At 46.6% G+C, this 22,338-nt stretch overlaps 1 protein-coding gene across 2 annotated transcripts in view; it reads right to left on the bottom strand.

Moving 5' to 3' along the window:
* Positions 1–22,338, bottom strand: part of HADHA (hydroxyacyl-CoA dehydrogenase trifunctional multienzyme complex subunit alpha) — a 36,169-nt gene that overhangs the window by 13,356 nt on the left and 475 nt on the right. Inside the window, exons 2-13 of one of the 2 annotated variants that reach the window (XM_034766827.1) lie at positions 20,845–20,930; positions 17,242–17,283; positions 17,074–17,144; positions 16,475–16,608; positions 14,965–15,103; positions 13,682–13,801; positions 13,503–13,605; positions 8,665–8,787; positions 7,641–7,759; positions 6,593–6,649; positions 3,058–3,167; positions 104–238 (exon numbers count right to left, since the gene is read on the bottom strand). In XM_034766827.1, coding sequence (XP_034622718.1) covers positions 104–238; positions 3,058–3,167; positions 6,593–6,649; positions 7,641–7,759; positions 8,665–8,787; positions 13,503–13,605; positions 13,682–13,801; positions 14,965–15,103; positions 16,475–16,608; positions 17,074–17,144; positions 17,242–17,283; positions 20,845–20,899 — 1,208 coding nt within the window. In that variant the 5' untranslated portion in view covers positions 20,900–20,930. The remainder of the gene's footprint in view (positions 1–103; positions 239–3,057; positions 3,168–6,592; positions 6,650–7,640; positions 7,760–8,664; positions 8,788–13,502; positions 13,606–13,681; positions 13,802–14,964; positions 15,104–16,474; positions 16,609–17,073; positions 17,145–17,241; positions 17,284–20,844; positions 20,931–22,338) is intronic. The other variant, XM_034766826.1, reaches the window with a different exon arrangement.

Genomic DNA, 22,338 nt, shown 5'->3' with positions numbered 1-22,338 from the left:
GAGTGGATGTGCCAATCATCCCAACTCAGTTTGCAAAGACAGCAGTACTTGGCCTAAAGGAGGCACCATCCAACCCAGCCCTGCTTGTTTGCAGCTCACGTACCCTTTGAAGACCTGCTGCTGTCCCTTGCCTAGACCCTGCAGCGTCGTATCCTTCAGAATGGTCGTCAGCCCCTTATCCACAGACACCTGGGCAATCCCAGCTCCCATCAGCCCTGCTCCCAGCACAGCCAGGGTCCTGCAGCGAAAGGGGAGGACACATTAGCGGTCTGCTTTCATTTGTGAGATGCATGACAAAACAAAACCCCCAGAGGTAAATCCTACGCTTGAGTATTGCCTGACTAGGGAGCACGCATAATGCGAGCATCTGCCGACTGCTGATGGGGTTTCTCATTAGAAGCCGTCCCAGGTGCAGGGAACGAGCATTGCTCTGCTATTCTACACCAGAGAGAATTACCTGCCATCTTGATTTTCTCTCCCTAGGCAAAGACACCCCCAAAAACCTCACTGCAGAGTAACAGGAGGAAGGCTCGCAGGGACTGCTCTGAGGGCTGCTGTCCATTTAGCTTCCTCTGTGTGTCTGGAAGGCCCTTTGGCATTCAGATCGCCTAAGCCCTGTATGCCAGACTGCCGCACATTCTTTAGCTGATGCCACAGCCAGCCATGTCCTCACTGTAACTACTGCCCGATACATGCCATAAGCGAAGACCCCTCGGAATCCACACAACAATCCAAAATCAGAGAGACCTCTGCCTCAGGGCTGCAGCTCCTGCAGTTACGTTGCCAGCTGAGTTGAGGGCTGCACAGCAAGAGATCTTATATTCACCCTTGGGGGTCAAGATGTCCCACACGATTATATAATACCAGTCACGGTGCCGAACACTCCTATGCAAAACACACTCATTTCTAGCCACCATTAATGATTGCTTCTTGGAGCAGCTGGTCCTGGAACCCCAAGGGGAGAGGCAAGTCTTGATTTAGTTCTAAGTGGAGCACAGGATCTGACCCAAGGGGTGAATATAGCTGGCCCCCTTGATAATAGCGACCATAATGTAATTAAATTTCACACCCTGGGTGGGGGGTGGGAGAAAAGAAATTCCAAAGGAACTCTCCACAATAGCAATTAACTTCAAAAAGGGAAAAGGGGGGGAGGGACACGACACAAACCGAGGACCAAAAAAATGCCACCATGGCTAAACAGAGCAGCTAGAGGCAAAAAGACTCCCTTTAACAATTGGAAGTCAAATCCTACTGAGGAAAATAAAAGGGAACAAACTCTGGCAAGTCAAGTGGAAAAGTATAATTAGGCAGGCCAAAAAAACCATCCAAGACAAACGAACCCAAATATTGAAGTACCTCAGAAGCAGGAAGCCTGCCAAGCATCAACGGGGCCACTGGCTAATGAAAGTGCTCAAGGAAACGACCTGCAAACTGCAGGGGAGTGAGAGGCTGGCAGCCAAGGTACCAGCTCATGCCAAGGCCCCCAGGCCTCACTGAACACTGACAAGTGCATCCAGTTTGGTGGAGTCTGCGCGGGACTTTTAAATCCTGCTTCTGCTATTATGGTAGCGGATCCCATCTACACTAGTCCCAAGCCGAGCTCTACAGTCTGGCTCACTTGCGTTAGTATTGTTAAAAATAGAGATTAGAGTTATAAGGATGGGCTTAGACTTCATGGAATGTTAATACATGCATTGTACATGTCATATAAAAATGTTTGTCAAGACTGTCGATTCCCCCCAGTCAGGGGAGAAGCATTACCAAGCAGTTTACTTCAAGAGGTGTTATCCTCTCCCTGCACAAAAAAAAAGGTCTACAGACACTAGACAAGCCATTGTGGACAGAGAACTTTGTTGATTGCTTCTCCCACACCACTGGGGAGGTAAACAGCATAAGCCCACATCCCATCTTGAACACTGGGGTGGAGGAGGGGGAAGGAAGGAGAGGGAATAAAAATGTCTGTTAAGGAAAAATTGGTCACTTTAAGCTGTCTGGACTCTGAAGGGCAAAGATTCTTAAACATAAACATAAGCAAGAGATCCCCAACCTGCTTGGTTTGGGTTAGCCCTAAAGGACATAAAAACTTGCATATTGTAGAAGAAGCTTCTACCCTTTTGAACTTAAGATTGTACCTCATTTGTGTATGTTCACTTGCGTTAACCTTGCGTTAACCTTGTAAATACCTCATTTCTTTTTCCTAGTTAATAAACCTTTAGTTTGTTACTAGATTGGCTGCAAGTGTGGTCTTTGGTCTGAGATCATAGTACAAGTGACCTGGGGTAAGTGACTGGTCCTTTGGGCCTGGGAGTAACCTGTGAATATTGCTGTGATTTCTGGTGTAAGGGACCATCTCTCACCAAGTCAAGATTGCCTGGGTGGCAAGACAGACTGGAATACCCAAGGGGACTGTCTATGGCTCACTATAAGGCCGTTCTAGTGTCTGAGACGTTCACACTTGTTACTCAGTTGGTGAAATTTAAGTATACAACGCAATCAGTTTGGGATCCATGCCGTTTCTTGAGTCTGCCCTGAGGCTGGCACTCATGGTCGTAAGCCACTCCAGACAGCATGACAGACTGCATCACCCCAAGGATCTTGCTCAATCCCAGAGTCTAGGGCAGGGGGTCAGCCTATAGTTGACCCAATAGGCAGCCGGAGGCACACGTTAAACAAGAGCAAGTTACAAGAATTTGTGTGCGAATTTCATGATCTTTGTCAGAGTCAATGCAATTCAAGCAGCAGACAATCCCTGGGAAGACAAAGTCCCTAGTAGGAACGCTGGTTAACCTCAGGGCGGATCCTAGCCTGAACACATTTCTATCTGACAGCAGTGACCCAGCCAAGGCTCACCTAGAAAAACGTATCATCAAGTGGGGAGACTCTACGTGCTGGTGAGAAGTCAGACCTTCCAGAGGACAGTGGAATTGCCTTTTTGCCACACTGCTGAATAGAACTGGCCTGCATGTCGGACCCTACCGGCTAGAGGCGTATGGATAGGTCTAAGATTCTCTTTACTGCTCTGACTACTATCTTTTAACCAGTCTGTGTTTAACTTACTTGACCTCTTGTTTTGGTGCCCCAAACTTGTTCTTCTTGCACTGCACCTGCCCATGGTAGAGGCCCGTCAACGCCTTGGATTCTGCAGTCATTGCAAGTTCACCGAATTTCTGAATGAAGTGGGAAAGGAAGTCAGACGTTTTGGCCTCTGGATTCAACAGTTCCAGCATTTTTAGCAAGTACAACAGGACAAAAGAATATGCCAGCATTCCAGAACAGGGCAGACGTTCTAGAGCTGTGCAAGCAGGTGGAGTATTGCCACCCATAGTGAAAGTACAGAATAGTCAAACCTCCAGAGGGAGAAAGGAACAAGGGATTTCCTTTCTTGGGGTGGGGGATCTCTCAGTGGTTTGAACATTGGCCTGCTAAACCCAGGGTTGTGAGTTCAATCCTTGAGGGGGCCATTTAGGGAACTGGGGTAAAAATCTGTCTGGGGATTGGTCCTACTTTGAGCAGGGGGTTGGACTAGATACCTCCTGAGGTCCCTTCCAACCCTGAGATTCTATGATTTCTGTGACCTCCTGAGAGCCACAGAACACTGCGCCTCTGTGGTGACCCATCAAGTTTCAGTAGCCTCCCCCCACTCGGGGCTGCTGAAAGAACAAGCAAAAGACTGCTCTTTCAGTGATAGATAATGCTAACTACAGGAAATCCTATGGCTTCTGAAGAGCATGTGCTTCCTCCACCCCTGGGCACAACATTCACAGATTAGAAGATCAGTGGCTCCTTCTGGCTATATAATCTGGCCTTCTACTTCTCTCGTTCCCCTCTTTTGTCTGACAGTGCCTCCTTTGTGACGAATGAGGGTGCCTGTTAGGGACCTGATTTCAGTCTGTTTCCTGTCCTGCTTTATTCCTCCACCCCTTGTCTTGAGTTGTTGCTTTCTGCTCATTTTGTTGTTCTTCCTCCATTCCCTGCACGCTACTCACAGCTGGGACATCCACTTGTGGCTCACGTACGCTCTGGCTGTGTAGCGGAGTGCCAGGAGAGCAGTCCACAGGCTGCTGCCTGACGACTCCTGTGGCCAGCTGCATTCAGAGATGCACTGCCACTGGGGGAGGGTATACGCTCATCGAAGGGCAGGCTCAGGATCATACACCTTCCTGCTCCCTGTGGTTCCCGGAGTAACTGGAGGATCATCCTGGGAAACACCACACTAAGGATCCTACTCTCAAAGGCTTTATGCACTTGAAGCAACAATTTACATCCCTTTGCAAACCAGTTTCTACTCTCATCTAGCAGCCGGTGTCTGCTCTCAAGTCAGTGGTTTGGAGAAGCTGGAGAGCCACCTCCCCAGGCTTTGGTCGGAATAACCTCTCAAGCGTTGCCCTTTAACGAAACAAGGAAGCAGGAGGACAAGAAATGTCAGTCTGGTTAAACAGCAAAGCTCCTGGTGTTACTCCAGCTGGAATCCAACTCCAGGGAAATCAACACCACAGTCCACACTACGGGAGGCAATGTGTAAAATTCACTGTGAAGGGCAAAAAGCCAGAGACAAAACAAAACAAAACATCTTGAAGCATATTAGAAACAGGAAGCCAGTAAGAGAATCTGCAAGTCTACCTATTCCTAGGGGGCAAAGAGGAGTAATCAAATATAAAGCTATTGCCGATAAGCGGAGTGATTTTCTCACACCACTCTTCAAAGGATGTTGGGGCAATCTACCCTGGACTGCTCGGTTAGGTAAGGAGCTATCAGATCAAAGCCCAAGAAGAGTTTGTTCTAGCACCACCTCACAGTTAGGAGGGCTGCGTCACCAGGAACAGACAGGATACACCCCAGGAGTCCTGCAGGAACAAAAACCTTCCAAAACAGCTACTGTGTCAGGACTGGAGGGTCAAAAGAGGCACAGGGGATCCTGGGAGTTAGGATGTGAGCCCTACTTCAGTACCAGGTACCCAGGTTGAAGTGATTACAAAAAGAACACCCCCAGCTTAACAGCATATGGGACTAGCCAGCACGACTTCGAGAAAGGAAACCCGGGCCTCACTAATCCAGTAAGATTTGTTGAGCATGTGCACAAAACAGAACTGAATAATTTGGACTTTCCTTAATAGCCTCAGGAGGGACGCTATCAAAGTCTCTTTAAAACCAAATGGCCATGGGAAGGTGCACGGTAAAGTTCTGATGCCGATCGAAAACTGGCTGAGACAGAGAGTAAATGTGGCCAGTTCCCAGTATGGCAAAAGGTTAACAATGGGATGCCCCAAGGGTCTGTACTAGGGCAGATGTTAAATATTCATGACCTGGAAAACGGGATGAACAGTGAGGTGGAAAAATGTGCAGATGACACATTAAGTAGGCTAGTCAAGACTAAAGAATGAGGGACGTACCCAGCCTAGCTGAACGGACAACATGGCAGAGGAAATTCAGCAATGGCAAGATACAAGGTCACAGGTGTGGGAAGGAATAATTTGAATTGCTCATTCACGTCACTGAGTTCTAAATTACCTGGAACTAGTCAGGAAAAAGACCTGGGCATCACTGTGGATAACTCTAGAAAAACCACCTGCCCAGTGCAAAGCAGCGATCAAAAAAGGAAACAAACCGTGTTAGGACGTAGAAGGAAAGGAACAGAAAATAACGAAATTATAAAGCCATTATATAAATGAGCGCTAACCCATTGCCCAGAACCCTGTGCTTCGTTCAGGTTAGCCTGTAACAAAACCCAGGAACAGAAATAGAGGGATCTGAGACAGGTGGGGAAAGACTTCCACATAAGACTAGGATTAGAATGGTTTAGACATGCCAGAGGAACACAAAACAACAAACGGTGCTGAGGAGATACGGTAAATCAGCACGGCACGTATCTCATACAACAAGGATTAGGGGACAGTCAGTGAAAGTGAAAGGACAATGTTAAAAGATCAAAGAAAATACTTCACATGATACACAAACCACCTGTGGAACCCACTGCCATGTGGCAGAGGCCAAAAGCATCCCAAGGTACTAAATAGGATTAGACATTTGTATTAGCTAAAACAGCCTAAGGGAGGTTATCCCTTCTGCCACAAGGCAGGAATCAACCACTGACAGGGACTAGGAAGAAGCTTCGTTATGGGCAAGTTATTCTATAAATGCCCACTGGGGGTTTCTTGCAATCATCTTTGAGGCATCTGGTACTGGCCACTTTCAGACAGATACTGGACAAGACAGATCATGGCCCTGATCTGGTATGGCAGTTCCTGTGTTTCATGCCCCCACTTCTGTCTCTGGCTGTGATCTCATCATGAACCCTTGCCTATTCTACTAGAAGACCACAGCCATTATGACCCAGGAATAGGGGGCACCTTAGCCAGACTTGTGAATATTTGATTACATTATCTCATTGGTTTAAAATGTGAACCTGTGTGCGGAGATGGAAGATACAGCCCCAATTCTACCCAGAGCAGCAGCATAGGGTCACAGGATGAGTGCCCAACACTACCCTCTCCGGGGCTGTCCCTTGAAGAGCATTCCCTTGTGCAAGGCTGAAAGCGAGTTTGAGGGCAATATGCAGCTTAAGAATAGAACAAGAGTTCCACAGTATGTTTACCTGGGATTCAGAGAGGTAGCCGGCTTCACTCCCCTGCTCCAGGCCAGTCTTCACAACCTACATGCAGAAGAGAGGCAGTGAAAATGGGCCATGTCATACATTATGTTCTCTTTTTGCGGACAATGTATTTAGCACCAGGAAGAGCCCTTCCTGGCCAGTTCCATTCATGAGATTCTCTTTGAACTCCTGCGTGTCTGTTCCATGTTGTTCTAAGTGAGCTCATAGCAACATAGTCATAGAGTAGATATCAATGGTGGGGGCATTAAAGTTGCCATCAGTTTAATTGGTGCACAGAGCTCCTAGAATCTGGAATTACTCCAGTAGGGTTGTGTACAACACAGGGGACAGGCTAACTGGTACTCATGAACCAGCAGGAGCAGCTTAAAGCGGCTCCCAGAAAGAGGTCTCGGCTATAAAAAGTTTTAAAATAAGAGGACATTGATGGCAAAGTTTTCAGATGCACCTAAGTGACTTAGGAGCATACATGTAATTGGTCCTATGGGCTCTAGATGCCTATATCACGTAGGCATTTGAGATTTTTACCCTGCGTGCTTGGTCTTGTACAAACATACTAGGATTTATAATCACGTTATCTAGCTAGAGATGGGGTGAGAATGGTGCAAGGGCTGCAATTGAAAGTTTCATGGAGGAAGTGTATTCGCTCTTATCTAACTTCCTTCCCTTTACTGTGGTTCTGGTGTTCCCCACCACCAGACTACTGGCACACTTGTATTTGAACGGGGATGTGTTTCCTTTTGGAAACATTTGTGAATTCTACTGAATCTGATGCACAAGCCGCTCGTGCCACTAAATGGACAGACATTTGATTGGTCCCTTAGCCGAATCCTCACAGCTATTTATGGCCTGATTAAGTGCAAGGGGAAGACAATCTCCCTCTGCGTAGGGCAATTATTTGTATTATCCTAGCCCCCAGGAGCCCCAGTCATTAACTAGGACCCTGTTGTGCAAGGTGCTGTACAAATGATCCCTGTCTCCAGATCTCACCCAGATGCACCCTTCGTGTCATGTGACTCAGGGTGGGGGTTACCTCAATGATTTTCAGGGGAGCGGGGTAGAGTCCTTTTGTCTGCTTCTGCACCCTTTTCTCCACCGTTTTGTAGATCTGCTGCCTCACAAAGGGAACAGCCAGGGCATAGTCTGTCAGTTCTGCAGGAGGACACAAGGTAACACTTCAGGAATCTGTCGTATGCCCAAGTCCAACCCTGACATGGACACTAGCTAGTCAGCTACAGTGACCAGTGCGGATGCTGCAGCTCTGACTCACTAGCTTTCTATGGCAGGAGAAGAGAGGTGCATGATTAGATACGGCAAGCACAGATCCGATTAGAGGGCAGGCCACTTAGACAGCAGAACCTTCTTACCATCCACTCCAGGGTGATAAATTCCATGGAGAGCCAAAGGCTGCTCCTATGGCAATCAATGGCAAGAACGCCAATTGACTTCAGTGGAGCAGGACTTCACAGCGAGATTTAGCGGCTTCCTCGAACTCCATTAAATAAGGATTATAACCATTACCCACTTGTGGAAGTGCTTTTCTAAGGGGATCAAAGCCACATTCAGTGCACAAGTTCAGACGCAAAGTGTGGCACTTCCACTGGCTAGCCAGTGTATACTGTGGGCAGCTACTGCAGAAGTTCAGCCAATGCACCTTGGTTCCCACTCCCTACTCCTCCTATCATGGGCCCTGCCACACAGCTCTGCCAATGCACCTTGGTCCCCACTCCCTACTCCTCCTGTCATGGGCCCTGCCACACAGCTCTGCCAATGCACCTTGGTCCCCACTCCCTACTCCCCGTCATGGGCCCTGCCACACAGCTCTGCCAATGCACCTTGGTTCTGATGTGCAGCACGCTTTGCTCCTGATGGGAGACCAGCAATCCTGCCAGTTCACGGGGCTGTCGCACTATGGCGACTGCTGTCTAAAACTAGGCCAATTTAATTCACGAGGGATTTCGTGAGGATTCTGAAATCATGTCTCTAGAGGCAGAATTGAATTAACCCACTAAGAAGCCTTTAAGTTAAACTTTGTTGCCTGCATCCCATACACTTACTCTGGACCAGCCCTTTTTCCCTTTTGTGGGACACGGTCTTATTGGCTAGACCTCTGGCAAAGCCAATCGCTACCTCCTCCAGGTACTCAATGGTTCGTTCTTCTGGACTTTTGGTGCCTGGTCCTGGGAACACAGAAGGGATGGGTCAGAGAGGGGGAACGCAGCCTGCAGGATTACAGGATGGGGAGGTATTTTGTTAGAACCAGCTCTCTCTGTAAAGACCAGACCAAAGCGGACGTACCTCTGCTGATCTCTACAGCTCCACCCCAGCCCATAGAACTGCTTTACCAGACACAGAAATCAAGTACCAAAGAGTTGAGCGAACAGCTTTTAAGGAAAGCATAAAGCTGTACGTTAGCTTCAATATTATGGCATTTTCTGAGTAACGCCAGTGCAGGTGGGCTAACAACCTTACAGGACTAGGCAGTGGGTATATTATCCATTGTTGGATGCAGTGTTGTAGCCAGACTGGTCCCAGGATATTGGAGACACGAGGTGGGCGAGGCAATCTATTTTGTTGGACTTTGAAGCTCCACCGAGCTCTTCTTCGGGTCTGGGAAAGATAGCCAGAGTGTCACAGCTAAATACGAGGTGGAACAGCTGTTCAGCATAAGTAGTTAACACATTGTACCATGGATGTCATCTCCCTAGACACCAACATCCCTCACAGCGACACCATCATCGCCTGCCTCAAATAGCTACAAGACCATGGACAACACTCGGATCTGCACCCAAAACATTTTCAACTCATCCATTTCAGCCTCAACAACAAAACACTTTGTCCAAAGCCTGGGAACAGCCCTGGGTACCAGGATGGCTCCCCAATACGTCCACCGCCGCATGGGCCAGCTTGAGGAAGAATTTCCGGGGAAAAAAATGCATCACAAAACTGATACTGTACCTGAGAGATCATCAATGTATTTTCATCTGGACAGTACCTAGCCTCCCTTGTAGATTTCCATCACTTCACCACCCATCCGTCCAACTCTCTAGAACACACTCACACCGGCATCAACTTCCTAGACACCACGATCAGCTTCAGCAATGGAACCCTACAGACAACTATACTCACGTATCAGAGGGGTAGCCGTGTTAGTCTGAATCTGTAAAAAGCAACAGAGGGTCCTGTGGCACCTTTGAGACTAACAGAAGTATTGGGAGCATAAGCTTTCGTGGGTAAGACCCTCATATTCCTGATATCAGGATGGCAATATACAAAAACCTGTAGGAGAACACTTCAACCTCCCTGGCCACACAATAGCAGATGTAAAGGTAGCCATCTTACAGCAAAAAACTTCAGGACCAGACTCCAAAGAGAAACTGCTGAGCTCCAGTTCATTTGCAAATTTGACACCATCAGATCAGGATTAAACAAAGACTGTGAATGGCTATCCAACTACAGAAGCAGTTTCTCCTCCCTTGGTGTTCACACCTCAACTGCTAGCAGAGCACCTCACCCTCCCTGATTGAACTAACCTTGTTATCTCCAGACTGATTTATACCTGCCTCTGGAGATTTCCATTACTTGCATCTGAAGAAGTGAGGTTCTTACCCACGAAAGCTTATGTTGCTTTTTACAGATTCAGACTAACATGGCTACCCCTCTGATACTTGAAACTATACACAAGAAACCCACGGATCACCTGACTTACCTTCACTGATCCTGTAGCCACCCCAGACACACCAAGAAATCGGTTATCTACAGCCAGGCACTGAGATACCACAGAATATGCACCAAGGAGGAAATCTGGGATATGCACCTAAACAAGCTCAAAACCACCTTTAAACAAGGACACTCCATCCAAGAAGTAGACTGCATCATGGAATAGGCCACCCAGATACCCTGAGAGAACCTGCTTCAATATGGGAAAAAAAAATTTTTTGACCACCTCTCCCCCTCCAACACTGGAACCCATACGGGGGATCATTAAATTATTACAACCCAGACTCCTGAAAGAAATCTAGCCCAAACCCTCTCCTAAAAAGCCCGTAACCTCACCAAGCTCACCATCAGAAGCAAGCTCTCCACAAACCAGGGCACCCCAGCTCGAAGCAGCACAAGGCTACTATAATAGATGCCAAACTTGTAGGCATATCTGCACCGTTATAATGATCAATACTCACACCCAACACAGCTTTCAGGATCCATGGGTCTTACACAGCCCTATCACAACATGTGATGTACCTCATGCAGTGCACTAAATGCCCAACAGCAGCTATGTGGGTGAAATCAGACAATCACTATGCTCTTGAATGAACTCACACAAAACGCAAAGACAAATACACCTCATCACCCAGGGGTGAACACTTTTTCCATATCTGACCACTCAGTCCTCATCCTCAAAGGAAACCTGCACAATACTTTCAAAAGATGAGCCTGGGAGTTTAAATTCAAAACTTTGCTAGACACTGAAAATCGTGGATTTAGGCCAGGTCTACACTACAGACCTACGTCGGTATAACTATATCGCTCGAGGTGTGAAAAATCCACACGCCTGAGCAACAGTTATGTCCCATGTAGACAGCATGATGTCAATGTGACAGCTTTGCTTGTTGACATAGCTATTATCTCTTGTGGAGGTGGATTTACTACACTGGCCGGAGAAGCTCTCTCCTGTCAGTGTCGGAGCGTCTTCATTTAAGCAGTACAGTGGCACAGCTTCATTGATGCCAATGCAGCATTTTTAGTGTAGACTTGCCCTTAAAGACACTGGATTTATGGCTTATTACATCAACCTGTAACCCACTGTTTATCCTCTGACTGCAGGGGCATTAACTGCCCACTTCACCTTGAATAGTCCATTTCAATGGGGGTTAATTACTTATGCTGAACAATCTGTCCCATCCTCTTCTACCTGGCATTTAGGGCTTGTCCACACTTGAAAAGCTACAGCGGCCCTCCTGTAGCGCTTCAGCATGGACACTACCGACGCCAAGGGGAGGTTCTCCTGTTGGCATAGATAATCCACCTCCCCGAGAGGCAGTAGCTAGGTCGATGGAAGAACTCTTCTGTTGCTCTAGTGCTGTCAACACTGGGCATCAGGTTGGCTTAACTATGTTGCTCAGGGGTGTGGATTTTTCACACCTGAGTGACATAGTTAAGCTGATGCAAGTTACCAGTGAAGACCAGCTCTGAAGAGCTCTGTGTGGGCTCAGAGGCGTCTCTCTCGCTCTCACCAACAGAAGACATTACACCACCCACCTTGTCTCCGCACTTTCAAAATAAGCCAAGATGATTTGGAGATACAGCAAGGAATATTTGCTCCTTTTTAAAGGACAGCACTGGGCTGGGTAAGCGACCATACAGGGTTTACATCAAACTTATGTACACACACTGAGGCACTCAAATGGCAATTGACTGACTTCGAAGGAAGCTGACCGTGTTAAGCCAGGCAAGACCGTGAGATGCGAGATACAGAAGCAAAGGGCCTTATCCAGTGCACTTTTGGAAGACAGCATTTTCAGTTGACAGTTTAAGAGGCCTACGCACTCCCTTCACCAGGTGTTGGCCCAGGGGAACAAGCACAATAATTGACTATTATGGCAGGATCAGCTGCCAGAACATAATAGCGCACAATTGTTTCCATTCTAAGCCCCATTTTCAGATGCTTAAAGCTTTCTTGAGTTTTCACCTTTCACGCTAAAGTTTCCCCTCTTCAATAAGCCCCCGGCCAATAAAAGTCCCTCAGTGCAGGAATAGCAGAGATCAACAGATTTAGCACTTTCCACTTCTAACTGAAAGTGAATTAGCAATTTTGAGTGCCCAAAGCTCTGGGGTTCTGCTGTCACTGAAGAAAGCAGATCACCTATCATTATGCAGAGCACAGATACTGCCCTGAAATCCAGGCCTTGGGATATCCATTACCTTTAACAAGAACAGCCAGACTGGGTCAGACCAAAGGTCCATCTAGCCCAGTATCCTGTCTGCCGACAGTGGCCAATGCCAGGTGCCCCAGCGAGAAAGAACAGAACAGGGAATCATCAAGTGATCCATCCCACTGTCCATTCCCAGCTTCTGGCAAACAGAGGCTAGGGACACCATTCCTGCCCATGCTGGCTAATAGACATCGATGGACCTAGCCTCCACGAACTTATCTAGTTCTTTTTTGAACCCGGTTATAGTTGTGGCCTTCACAACATCCTCTGGCAAAGAGTTCCACAGGTTAACTGTGTGTTGTGTGAAGAAATACTTCCTTTTGTTTGTTTTCAACCTGCTGCCTATTAATTTCATTTGGTGATCTCTTGTGTTACGAGGAGGAGTAAATAACACTTCCTTAGTTACTTTCTGCACACTAGTCATGATTTTATAGACTCATATGCCCCCTTTGCCATCTCTTTTCCAAGCTGAAAAGTGCCAATTTTATTAATCTCTCCTCATATGGAAGCTGTTCCATACCCCTAATCATTTTTGTTGCCCTTTTCTGAACATTTCCAATATATCTTTTTTTGAGATGGGACGACCACATCTGCATGCAGTATTCAAGATGCGGGCATACCATGGATTCATCACTTGATGTGCTCAATTAGTAAGACATGATCAGTGAAGAATGCAGGGTCTTATCCACCCTGAATTCTAACTGTGGCAAATTCGTTTAGCTTATGTAAAACATATGCTCCCCACCCTGAATACACTGCACTGCAATTCCTGTTCCCTCCCCAAAAGCTGAGACTCTGAAAACCAGCACCCAGCCCAGATGATAAACTCTACATCCCATTAGATGAATGACAGCATCAAGGACTTCTCTACCCATTTAATCAAATTGGAGGAATTAATCCAAAGGGCAACAGATTAGCCTCCTAAGTAGCTTTAAGACAATTCTCGAGTCTTAGCCACTGACCTAGTGGATCAACCAATTGGTCAACCAGCCCCATCCTCTTTGCTCTGTCAGCACGGATGTTCTTCCCGGTCAGCATCATGTCAAAGGCGGCAGGAAGTCCCACCTGGAAGGCAGACAGAGGGCATCAGACCTGGAGATAGCGATGTGAAGGAAAGGGACTGCTCATCCTCTTCACTTACCAACTTTGGTAGCCTCTGAGTGCCCCCTGCACCCGGCAGTAGCCCCAGTAACACCTCGGGTGTGCCCAGCACTGTCTTCTTGTCCTTTGTAGCTACTCTGTATTGACAGGAGATGGCAACCTTGGACAGGAGACAAAAAAATATAGCCAATAGAATAGCTTGCACTTCCAGAACATCTCATGGGTGAAAATGCAAGAACCCATCAATACACACCAAGGACACCCTCTACGTGAGCAGAACTGCCTGGGACTCCCTCATTGTCTCCTCCAGCTCTGGGGATGGACATTGGGTCCTATATGGTCACAGAGATCCCTGCTACACCCCAGTCAGGATCCTTTAAACATCACCTGGTTCTTACTGGCTAATCTCATTAAGTGCAATCGGAGCATCATCTTATTTACAGATTAACCCTGTGGCTCTGAAGATGGCATGCTGATACCAAGCCCAGACCCTTCACTAGATCAGTGAGGTCTAGAGAGCACAGAGACAGGCCAAGGGATGCAACACACACGCCCGGAGATTTCATTCCTAGCAATAACAATCTTGCATTTAAGCAAAGCCTTTCATCCAGTGACACCACAAGAGCGCTGCAGTCTACAATCTTCAGGCTAACCACTTATTGCCTATCACCCTCCTAGACTAGATCTGCTCACCTTCCTATCCCCACTAGGGGGCATGCAGTAGCTATTTGACAGCGTGTAACATTAAACCATTCAGACTAGGATGGAACACGGTACCCATCTGAAATGGGAAGGGAACTGTAGATCGGATGGGTACAATTACTCAAGGTGGGGTTTGGCCAGGAGACCCATTTTACACCCCCACTCGGACAAGGGCCTGTAAAGGAACACAAGTGGTCAGGATCTGAACTCTGTTTCTCATCTGAAAAACAGCAACTGCACTAACATTCCCTGTAGCACAGCGCTAAGGTATCGGTTCAACACCGGGACAAAGCGCCATCTGTCAAGTCACCAACGTCTTTTGTGGCAGCTCTGGTGTTTTCCCTGCAGGCCTCCCATCCAAATATTGGCCCGGTCCATCCCTGCATTTAGATTTCATTCTCTCACAAGCTAAGCAGGATGACTACGCCAAGGACCTCAAATGCAACAAAACTAGGCCATTTACCATAAACAGAATTCAGCAGGTTTGCTGGCTGCCATGAGGCCTGAAATCCCCTCTCTATCCTCTTAGGAATGCAGCTGAATTCTCCCAAATAGCCCAGAGACCTCTGCAGCCTCATGCCAGAATGACAACAGCATCTGCCCTGCAACTCCCTACAGTACCTCTAGTCCTCCTCCCAGGCAGGAACCACTGATGGCAGCAACTATGGGCTTTGGAGATTTTTCAAGTTTCTCAAACATCTTCTGTCCTTCCTGAGAAAGCTGCGTCACTTCCTGAGTGGTCTTGCAGGATTCGATCATACTGCAGCAGGGTAGAAAGACTGATCAGATTTGCATAGCAGTGCCGAGAAAGCGTCAGTAAAGCAGGGAGTGCTTCAGGCACAGTTTCCTACTCCCCACAGCTTTATTAAGAGATATGCAGGATCAGTATAACCCCCTAGCCCTACACTGCCAAGCAATGCAGATCAAATCCAGGGGAGAAAGAGCTCACACAAAAGGCTTTGCAAACACGTGCCCCTTTGGGAGGGTGGAAGAGAGCAGGATAATTTGTGAAGCAGCACTCTGATCTCACACACTCCGCCAATTAGAAACGTATCGGGGGTGCCACTGGACTCCTTCCAATTAGAAATGGTTAGTCAATTAGTGTCATTTGGAATAGGCACTGCTGCCCGCAAGAGCCAGTAGAGCAGGATCTTCATGTTGAGACCAAAGGAAACCTTTGAATTCAACCTGTCCTTTCTCAAAAGATAAAATACTCGCTCTGGCTGGCGCTGCTGTCTCCTCCTCCACGGCTCATTTCACACAGAGTCTCTTCCCTTCCCAGGGATGGGTAAGGAAGTCAGTGAGTTGTTGAAGAGCACAGAGATTACAGCTGCCTCCTGGTCAAGTAGCTGCTATTCCCAGAGAACCCACAATATGAAATCTTGGGTATGGAAAGAAGTCTCCCAAGTTACCCTGAAGTCCAGATGCGCTAACAACTGGGCAGGCAGAGTTTAGCAGACAGCAAGCCAGAGTTCACGGTTAACCTTCAGACTAGCGAGCCAGGGGGCAGTTTGTGTTTAAACATCCAAAATTCTGCATAACCAAAAGGTAGCAACTTGCCAGTGCAAGGAACCTGAGGCCTACAGCCCATAATACACCTGCTCTTCCTTTGGTGCGTGGCTCACATACCAGCATACGACGCTCAAACCAGCTAGGCTGTCTGGCTCATGATAATCACAGTCGGGAAACTATTTTTCCCTCCCAGAATGCACCTCTGCATTCAGGGAAGTGCTGGCAATGTGTTAGAGTTTAGTGGGCTGCACTGACCAGCCATGCTCCATAGATCCCAAGGCCAGAAGGGACCATTGTGATCATCTAGTGATCCTGCATAGCACAGGCCAGAGAACTTCCCCTAAATAATTCCTAGAACAGATCTTTTAGAAAGACATCCAAAAAATGGTCCCTGATGGGGAATCCACCATTCCAAGCTATCTTAGCTCCAGGTCCTGCTAAGCAACCTGTGTCAAGATACACGGGGACAGATTTGGTGATCAGACTGCTGCCTTGCTACCGAGGAAGCACAGACAGCAAGCTCATGTCACAAGATCATAAGAGGATATTCCGGTCTGCTAAGAAAGTCAATATGGACAAAGCACCAGTCAGCAGGTGGCTTTTACTCCCCAACACTTACTTGATATCAGCCCCAGCAATGAAGCAGCCTTGCTTTGCTGATATTAGGACAGCACTTTTGACCGCCTCATTGGCCCAGATTTCGTTCATTACCTCCGTGAACTCTGATTGCAGTTGTTTGGACAGAGTGTTGACCTGCAGACAGCAAATGAACACTGTAAATACAGAATAAAGACAGAGGCAGAGTTCAGCCCCTCATGGAGCACATACCCTTCTGGTCCCCCACATTCCAAGGGAAAAGAAAGAACCGCTAAAAAAAGCCAAAGCTTAGAGGCAGGCAGGAATGGAAAAATCCACTTCCTCTCCTTCAACTTCCCTGAGAGCAAGTAACTCCCTCTTGCTCTACACCTTCTTATACTTGCTTCATGCAGGGGAGAGGATACATAGTATGGGAATGGCCCAGGACGGATGGGGAAGCCTGTAGCCTGGTACAGTTATAATGCTGTATTCAGCCAAATTACTCAGAGCAGAGTTCTGCTATAAAGTCTGATCCCTTGAGTCTGTGCCCTAGGAATACAGGAATAGAACTATTACTTCTATCCTCACTTTATCCTTTTTGAAAAAGGAATGTCTAGTAGTCAGAGGGGATTAAAGCAATACCTTTGAATCTGGGGAGTTGAAACGTACAACTGCAACATCTCCTTTGACATCATAGTTAACGTGAGTTCTAGCTGTAAACAAGAGGCAAAAGATCATCTCTCAGACTTATGTTCTTACTGGATTTTAGCAGAAAAGGTCACAAATCACAGTCAGTTTCTTTACACTTACCCTGAAGAGAAGAGGAGCTGGCAACATTCCGGCAGGCGTAACCTAAGGAAGGGAAGTTAACAAGAGTTACAGGCTTTCCCAAAAAATGAGTGCAGACACATTTAAGTTAGATTGTCCTCAAGGTAACCACTGAGTGAGATTTTTAGTTCCTCCCCCCCGCCCATATATCAAGTAGTCAATAGTTTCTACAAAGATTCTTCAATAAAAGAGCATAGAACTCACGCAGGCCACTGTTTGTGTGACCTTCGTGCCACAGACTTTGTACTGGTGACTTTCCAGCATCACGAATACCAACACAAGAGGTCCATAGACCTTGGTATTAACCACGGATGCTGCGAGCAGAACGGAGTGTTTGCCTTTGCTGTCAGCATGCATAGTTCAACATCTGTTTGTTCATGTGTAGCAAGCTAAAAGAGCCATCTCAGACTACAGAGATCCCAGGACATGGTGCATCCTGGAGAGTTCCAAGCCTAGAAATCTGACATTAGAAATTCCTCCTCAGCTACGGCAGACCTGCCCTAGCAGAATGAATTCTCCAGTGCAGTCCTAAATATCACATGGACGACATCTTCCACTCCTTCCCCGGGGGGATTAGTCTAATCTACAAGGAATGCATGACTGGCTACAAATGAAGCCACCATAAATACATGTTTCTTCTCTCCCCCTGCCCTTTATGCTAACAAAATCTCAGTCACCACCCCTGACAACTGCATGTGCAAATCTTTAGATAAGCTTGCCCTCTTCTAGTGCAGTCAGAGGGCCCCACAAGTCAGAATAAGTGAAAAGGGACATTTAAGCTTTGACCTGCAGAACCTCAGCAAAAGAATCCCCTTTCCTGCCCCCTGAAGCCAGCATCTTACATTTTTGCCTCCAGTTATCCCTATTGTTACCCTAAAATCCCTCCCACTTCTGTTCAAGTGACCTTCACCTTGGACAAAAGCTTCTTCCAATGCAACGCTGGGCTGCCCCTAGCTACTGCAGGCAGCAACTGCTTTCCCCATGGGAGCCCCTGCCATGAGCTATTGTGAGAAACAACCAAAAATGCTGCTCTTCAAACAGCGTATCCTAATTGGTACGGTTGGCAGCAGCCAGCCATTAGATTACAGAATACCACATTGGTTTATTTACAGGGTGCCAACCCAGGAGGCAGACCAGCCCGAGCCCAAAGGCAAAACAACCTGGGAAATCCAGGAGGGGGAATAAGTAGGGTGGGATGAATCTTCACTCAACCACTCAGATCAGACAATGATCAATCAGGCACCCTGCACTTTGCTTCGCAAATAAGCACTTAGCCCTTCCCCCACAGCCATGTCATCTTGGCTCAGCTGCTCCATGCACTTTCCCCTACATTTCTAAATGGTCTCCTCCTCTGAAGGGAGGGAGTGACCTTTGTCCTACATTTCATCATGCCCAGGAACATAAGCAAGGTAAACTGCTTTGGGAGACGGGAAAAAGCGTGTCACATTTAGTTCCTTTCTGAAACGGTGGGAGTGATTTATTCTCGGCAACATCTTAAGAAATTTGTCTCCTGGTTTTGATTTCCAAGAATGTATTTTTAAGAGGATTTTTGACCAAGTTTGAGGCCCAGATTACAAACCCTGTGTGAAATCTTTGATAGCCTTAAAATTCTAGGCTCAGGAGTGCCTAGGCTTCAGTCATTGAAAAGCCAGCCAGCCAAATGTGATCGCCAAAATGTAGCGCTCGCATTGCCCGCGTCTTTATAACGGATGCGGCAACTTGAGACTAGAGGCCCCAGCACGAAATGATCCGTCTTGTAATTTGGACTAAAACGCAGCATTTCACAGTACGGCTTTCGCAGGTCACATTCCGGTGATAAAGGGCAGGAGTGTGCTGCCTTGTCAAATTTGTTCAATGTAGCCCGTGGGTTGCACCACACTATCAGGTGAAGCAGGAGGAAGAAATGAGATGAACAATTGAGATTAAATTACAAGACCATGACTGGTAGCTTCCCCAACCCCTTCCCTCCTCCCCCAGGAGTCTGCACTAGAGTCATAGCCAGATAGGAAAGTCTGGGGATGGGTCACTAACAGATGTATTTTTATATGGAGAGTAAGGGTTTGCACTTGGACATTGTCAACTTATCCTAGATTTTACCAAATAGCTCCAACCTTTTAAAGATATAGAATCTCTTATTTCATGAAGTTATGCAAGTAACTGATTGGCTGAATTAGCCCCCTCCCAGTTCCATGGTCTAACATGCCTTTGCTTCTTCTCTTAAGTTCCCCTTAAACACTTTCCGGGAAGCTCTCTACAACCATTTTTAAGAAGTTTCAGCAAAACAGTCTAAAGGTACACAAAGATAAAAAGATCCCAAGAATCTGGAACAAAACATGCTAAACTTCACTATATCCCCTCCCCCTTCCTTTGCCTGCACATTGTCTATTTAGACTGCAAGCTCTCCGGGGCAGGGACCTTGTCACTATCATTACTGCAAGACACCTAAAAATTTTGGTGACCTACTAATAACTATGCAAAAGCAGTGAAATACTTTTGATGACAAATTTTCCAGGATAATGTGTTTATAAAGTTGCAAAAGCCAGAACCCTCTTGGAAAGCAGTAACCAGGCTTAAAACTCAACCACAATAAAATGTCAGTTTACAGTAAGAGCATTGCTACTTTAAACTGCAAATCATGTACAACTAGGAGCATGAATTTGTACAAATCAAGGTTATAGATAAAATCCTCTTGCACTTTTTAAAGGAATACCAGCAGGCCTCTATTTATTTATTTTTAATTTTCTTATATATTTTCAACATTATACTGGAACTGAAAGACTTAAATCTAGATTTACTTTTTCTTTATTTATGTTGTATTCTTCACCCTGCTTGGGCAATAAAAAGAGATTAGTCAGTTTCATTTCTGTTGGTAGTTTCTAGTCAATTCCATTTTTTTTACTAGATTTCCAACATTGCAGGAAAAAAAGGTTTGTTAAGAACTGTTTCAATGCCTAAAAGAACTTAATAAAAAAACTTCGAACAGTTTTTTGTAAAAAGCTATTGCAAAACCAAACAAACGGGGGGGGGGGGGGAGACTTAAATTTTTTTACCTCTGTAAAACTCTGCACTCCCCATTATAGGATATCAAAAGTTTTACAGACATTAATTAATTTAAGTTTACAAAAGGGGATGCACACGAGTCATTGAAGGCAGAATTTGACCAAGACTCACTCCTGGTGAGAATGAATAAGGAGGAAAATATCCAACTGGACTTAGGCACTTTGATACCAGGAGAAACACCAGCTTACTTGTAATATGATCGACACACAACTATGTGGTGCTATTATTTTGCAGAACATAACTGGATTTGTATAGATGGGGAGACTGAGGCAGAGAAATTACCCACCTTGTAAACCTCTGGATAGACAGCACTATAAGGGCAACGTAGTATTAGTACAGTGCCGAGCTCACTAGAACTTTTATTTAGGGGAGTGGCTCCCAATGTTTGGTGGAGTATCCCTTTCCCTTGCAATGAATTGGAATATGGATGACACCCCCCGCACCATTTGCTGTCTCATTTTTTCCTAACCATTTTATTTACTTTGGTCTCTTTTCCTGTACTCCCCTCCCTACTCCCCGACTCACCAGGAGATTGCATGCTGCTTGAGGTGGGGACAACAGCATCCATAGGTGGCTCCATAGGGCCAGGCCTCTTGTGATCTGGAACTAAGCTGAGCATCAAGGGAGCAGAAAAAGAGAACTTGGAATGGCAGGCTGTTGCCCACATTTCCACCCTACAATAAGCCGCCTGATTTACTAGCAGCTGGGGGAATCTGTCTGCAATAGGGGTGGCTCCAAGATCATGTAACTTTCCTCATGTGCACTGCTCTTGTCCTCAGTTTTTACCCTGCCAGTGGAAGTCCTGCCCACCTCACCCCCATTCTGGCAAACAGCCATTTAGGGGGTGTGAAGAACACAAGACTATTCCAGGCAGACTGCTATCAACTATGATGAATAGGGGAGTCCAAACACCACATTTTTAAGGGAGCATATCAGCCAAAGTGAGAATCCTGAAAACATGAAACTAAAAAGACAAAGAGAGGCCTCTGGCAATTAAAAGCACAATGTTATTTTTTAGCACTGCCCTCCTGATCATGTATCATTTTGACAAAGTTACAATTCTAAATTCATATGGGAACGCAGCTCCCTCCAAACTATCTAACTGTGTATTTACAGAAGGAAACCCTGCCTTCAAGGACCCTCCACTCTGACTTGGAGAAAGCCCCTCCTGGAATAGTTGTAGATCAGTGTCTTGAGCACCTCTGCTTAGACTGACAAGAAGGGAACAAACTAATGACAACTGCCATGATGGATTCTAATGTGAAGACTGGTTCATTGGATTAAGAGCCCACTGAATTTTGCACAAACCAGCAAACTACAATTGGATCTCAGTTAATTGGGGTGGCTACTGATTTATGCTATCTTTGTCTGATGCATAACTTGACTAAATCAATAGTCACAAGAACTAATTAATGTCAAGTTATGCATCAGACAAAGATAGCGTAAATCAGTAGCCACCCTAATTAACTGAGATCCAATTGTAGTTTGCTGGTTTGTGCAAAATTCAGTGGGCTCTTAATCCAGTGGACAGGTTTTACTTGAGACAGCCACACTCCTGGATAGAGCCCAATAACCGCAATTTATTTTAAACCAAACTAATCTATTCATTAAAACGCATCACCACCCAAAACCCCAGGGTGAAGAAGGCCAGTGGGAAAAAGAACAGTGGAGGTGTATTACAACCTCAGAGTCCCCCACGCTGGGGATTTAAAACTCAGTAAGGTCCAGATACTGGGGAGTGCGACACTTCTAGAGTGGCTGGAAGGTGCCCGAGAGGATCCCAAGACCTGTCAGTTGGGAACACTCAGGCCTACCACCTTCCCAGGCAGGACCGGTCAGTGCCAGGCCTCAGACAGCCCCAGGAGGTCAATAGATGCTGTGTGGCCCTTACGGCAGCAGGATTAGAACAAACAAGCAACGCGGACCAAGCCCTGCACTAGACAGAGCCCTGCCCTCCCCACCCCCCAGGGCAGCACCGACTCCTTACCCAGACACTGCAGTCAGCGGCCTCCCCATGGG

Source organism: Trachemys scripta, chromosome 3, assembly GCF_013100865.1.
Source record: "Trachemys scripta elegans isolate TJP31775 chromosome 3, CAS_Tse_1.0, whole genome shotgun sequence".
Lineage (NCBI taxonomy): Eukaryota > Metazoa > Chordata > Testudines > Emydidae > Trachemys > Trachemys scripta.
The sequence above is the reverse complement of the archived record's forward strand: the minus strand, read 5'-3'. Positions and strand labels throughout refer to the sequence as shown.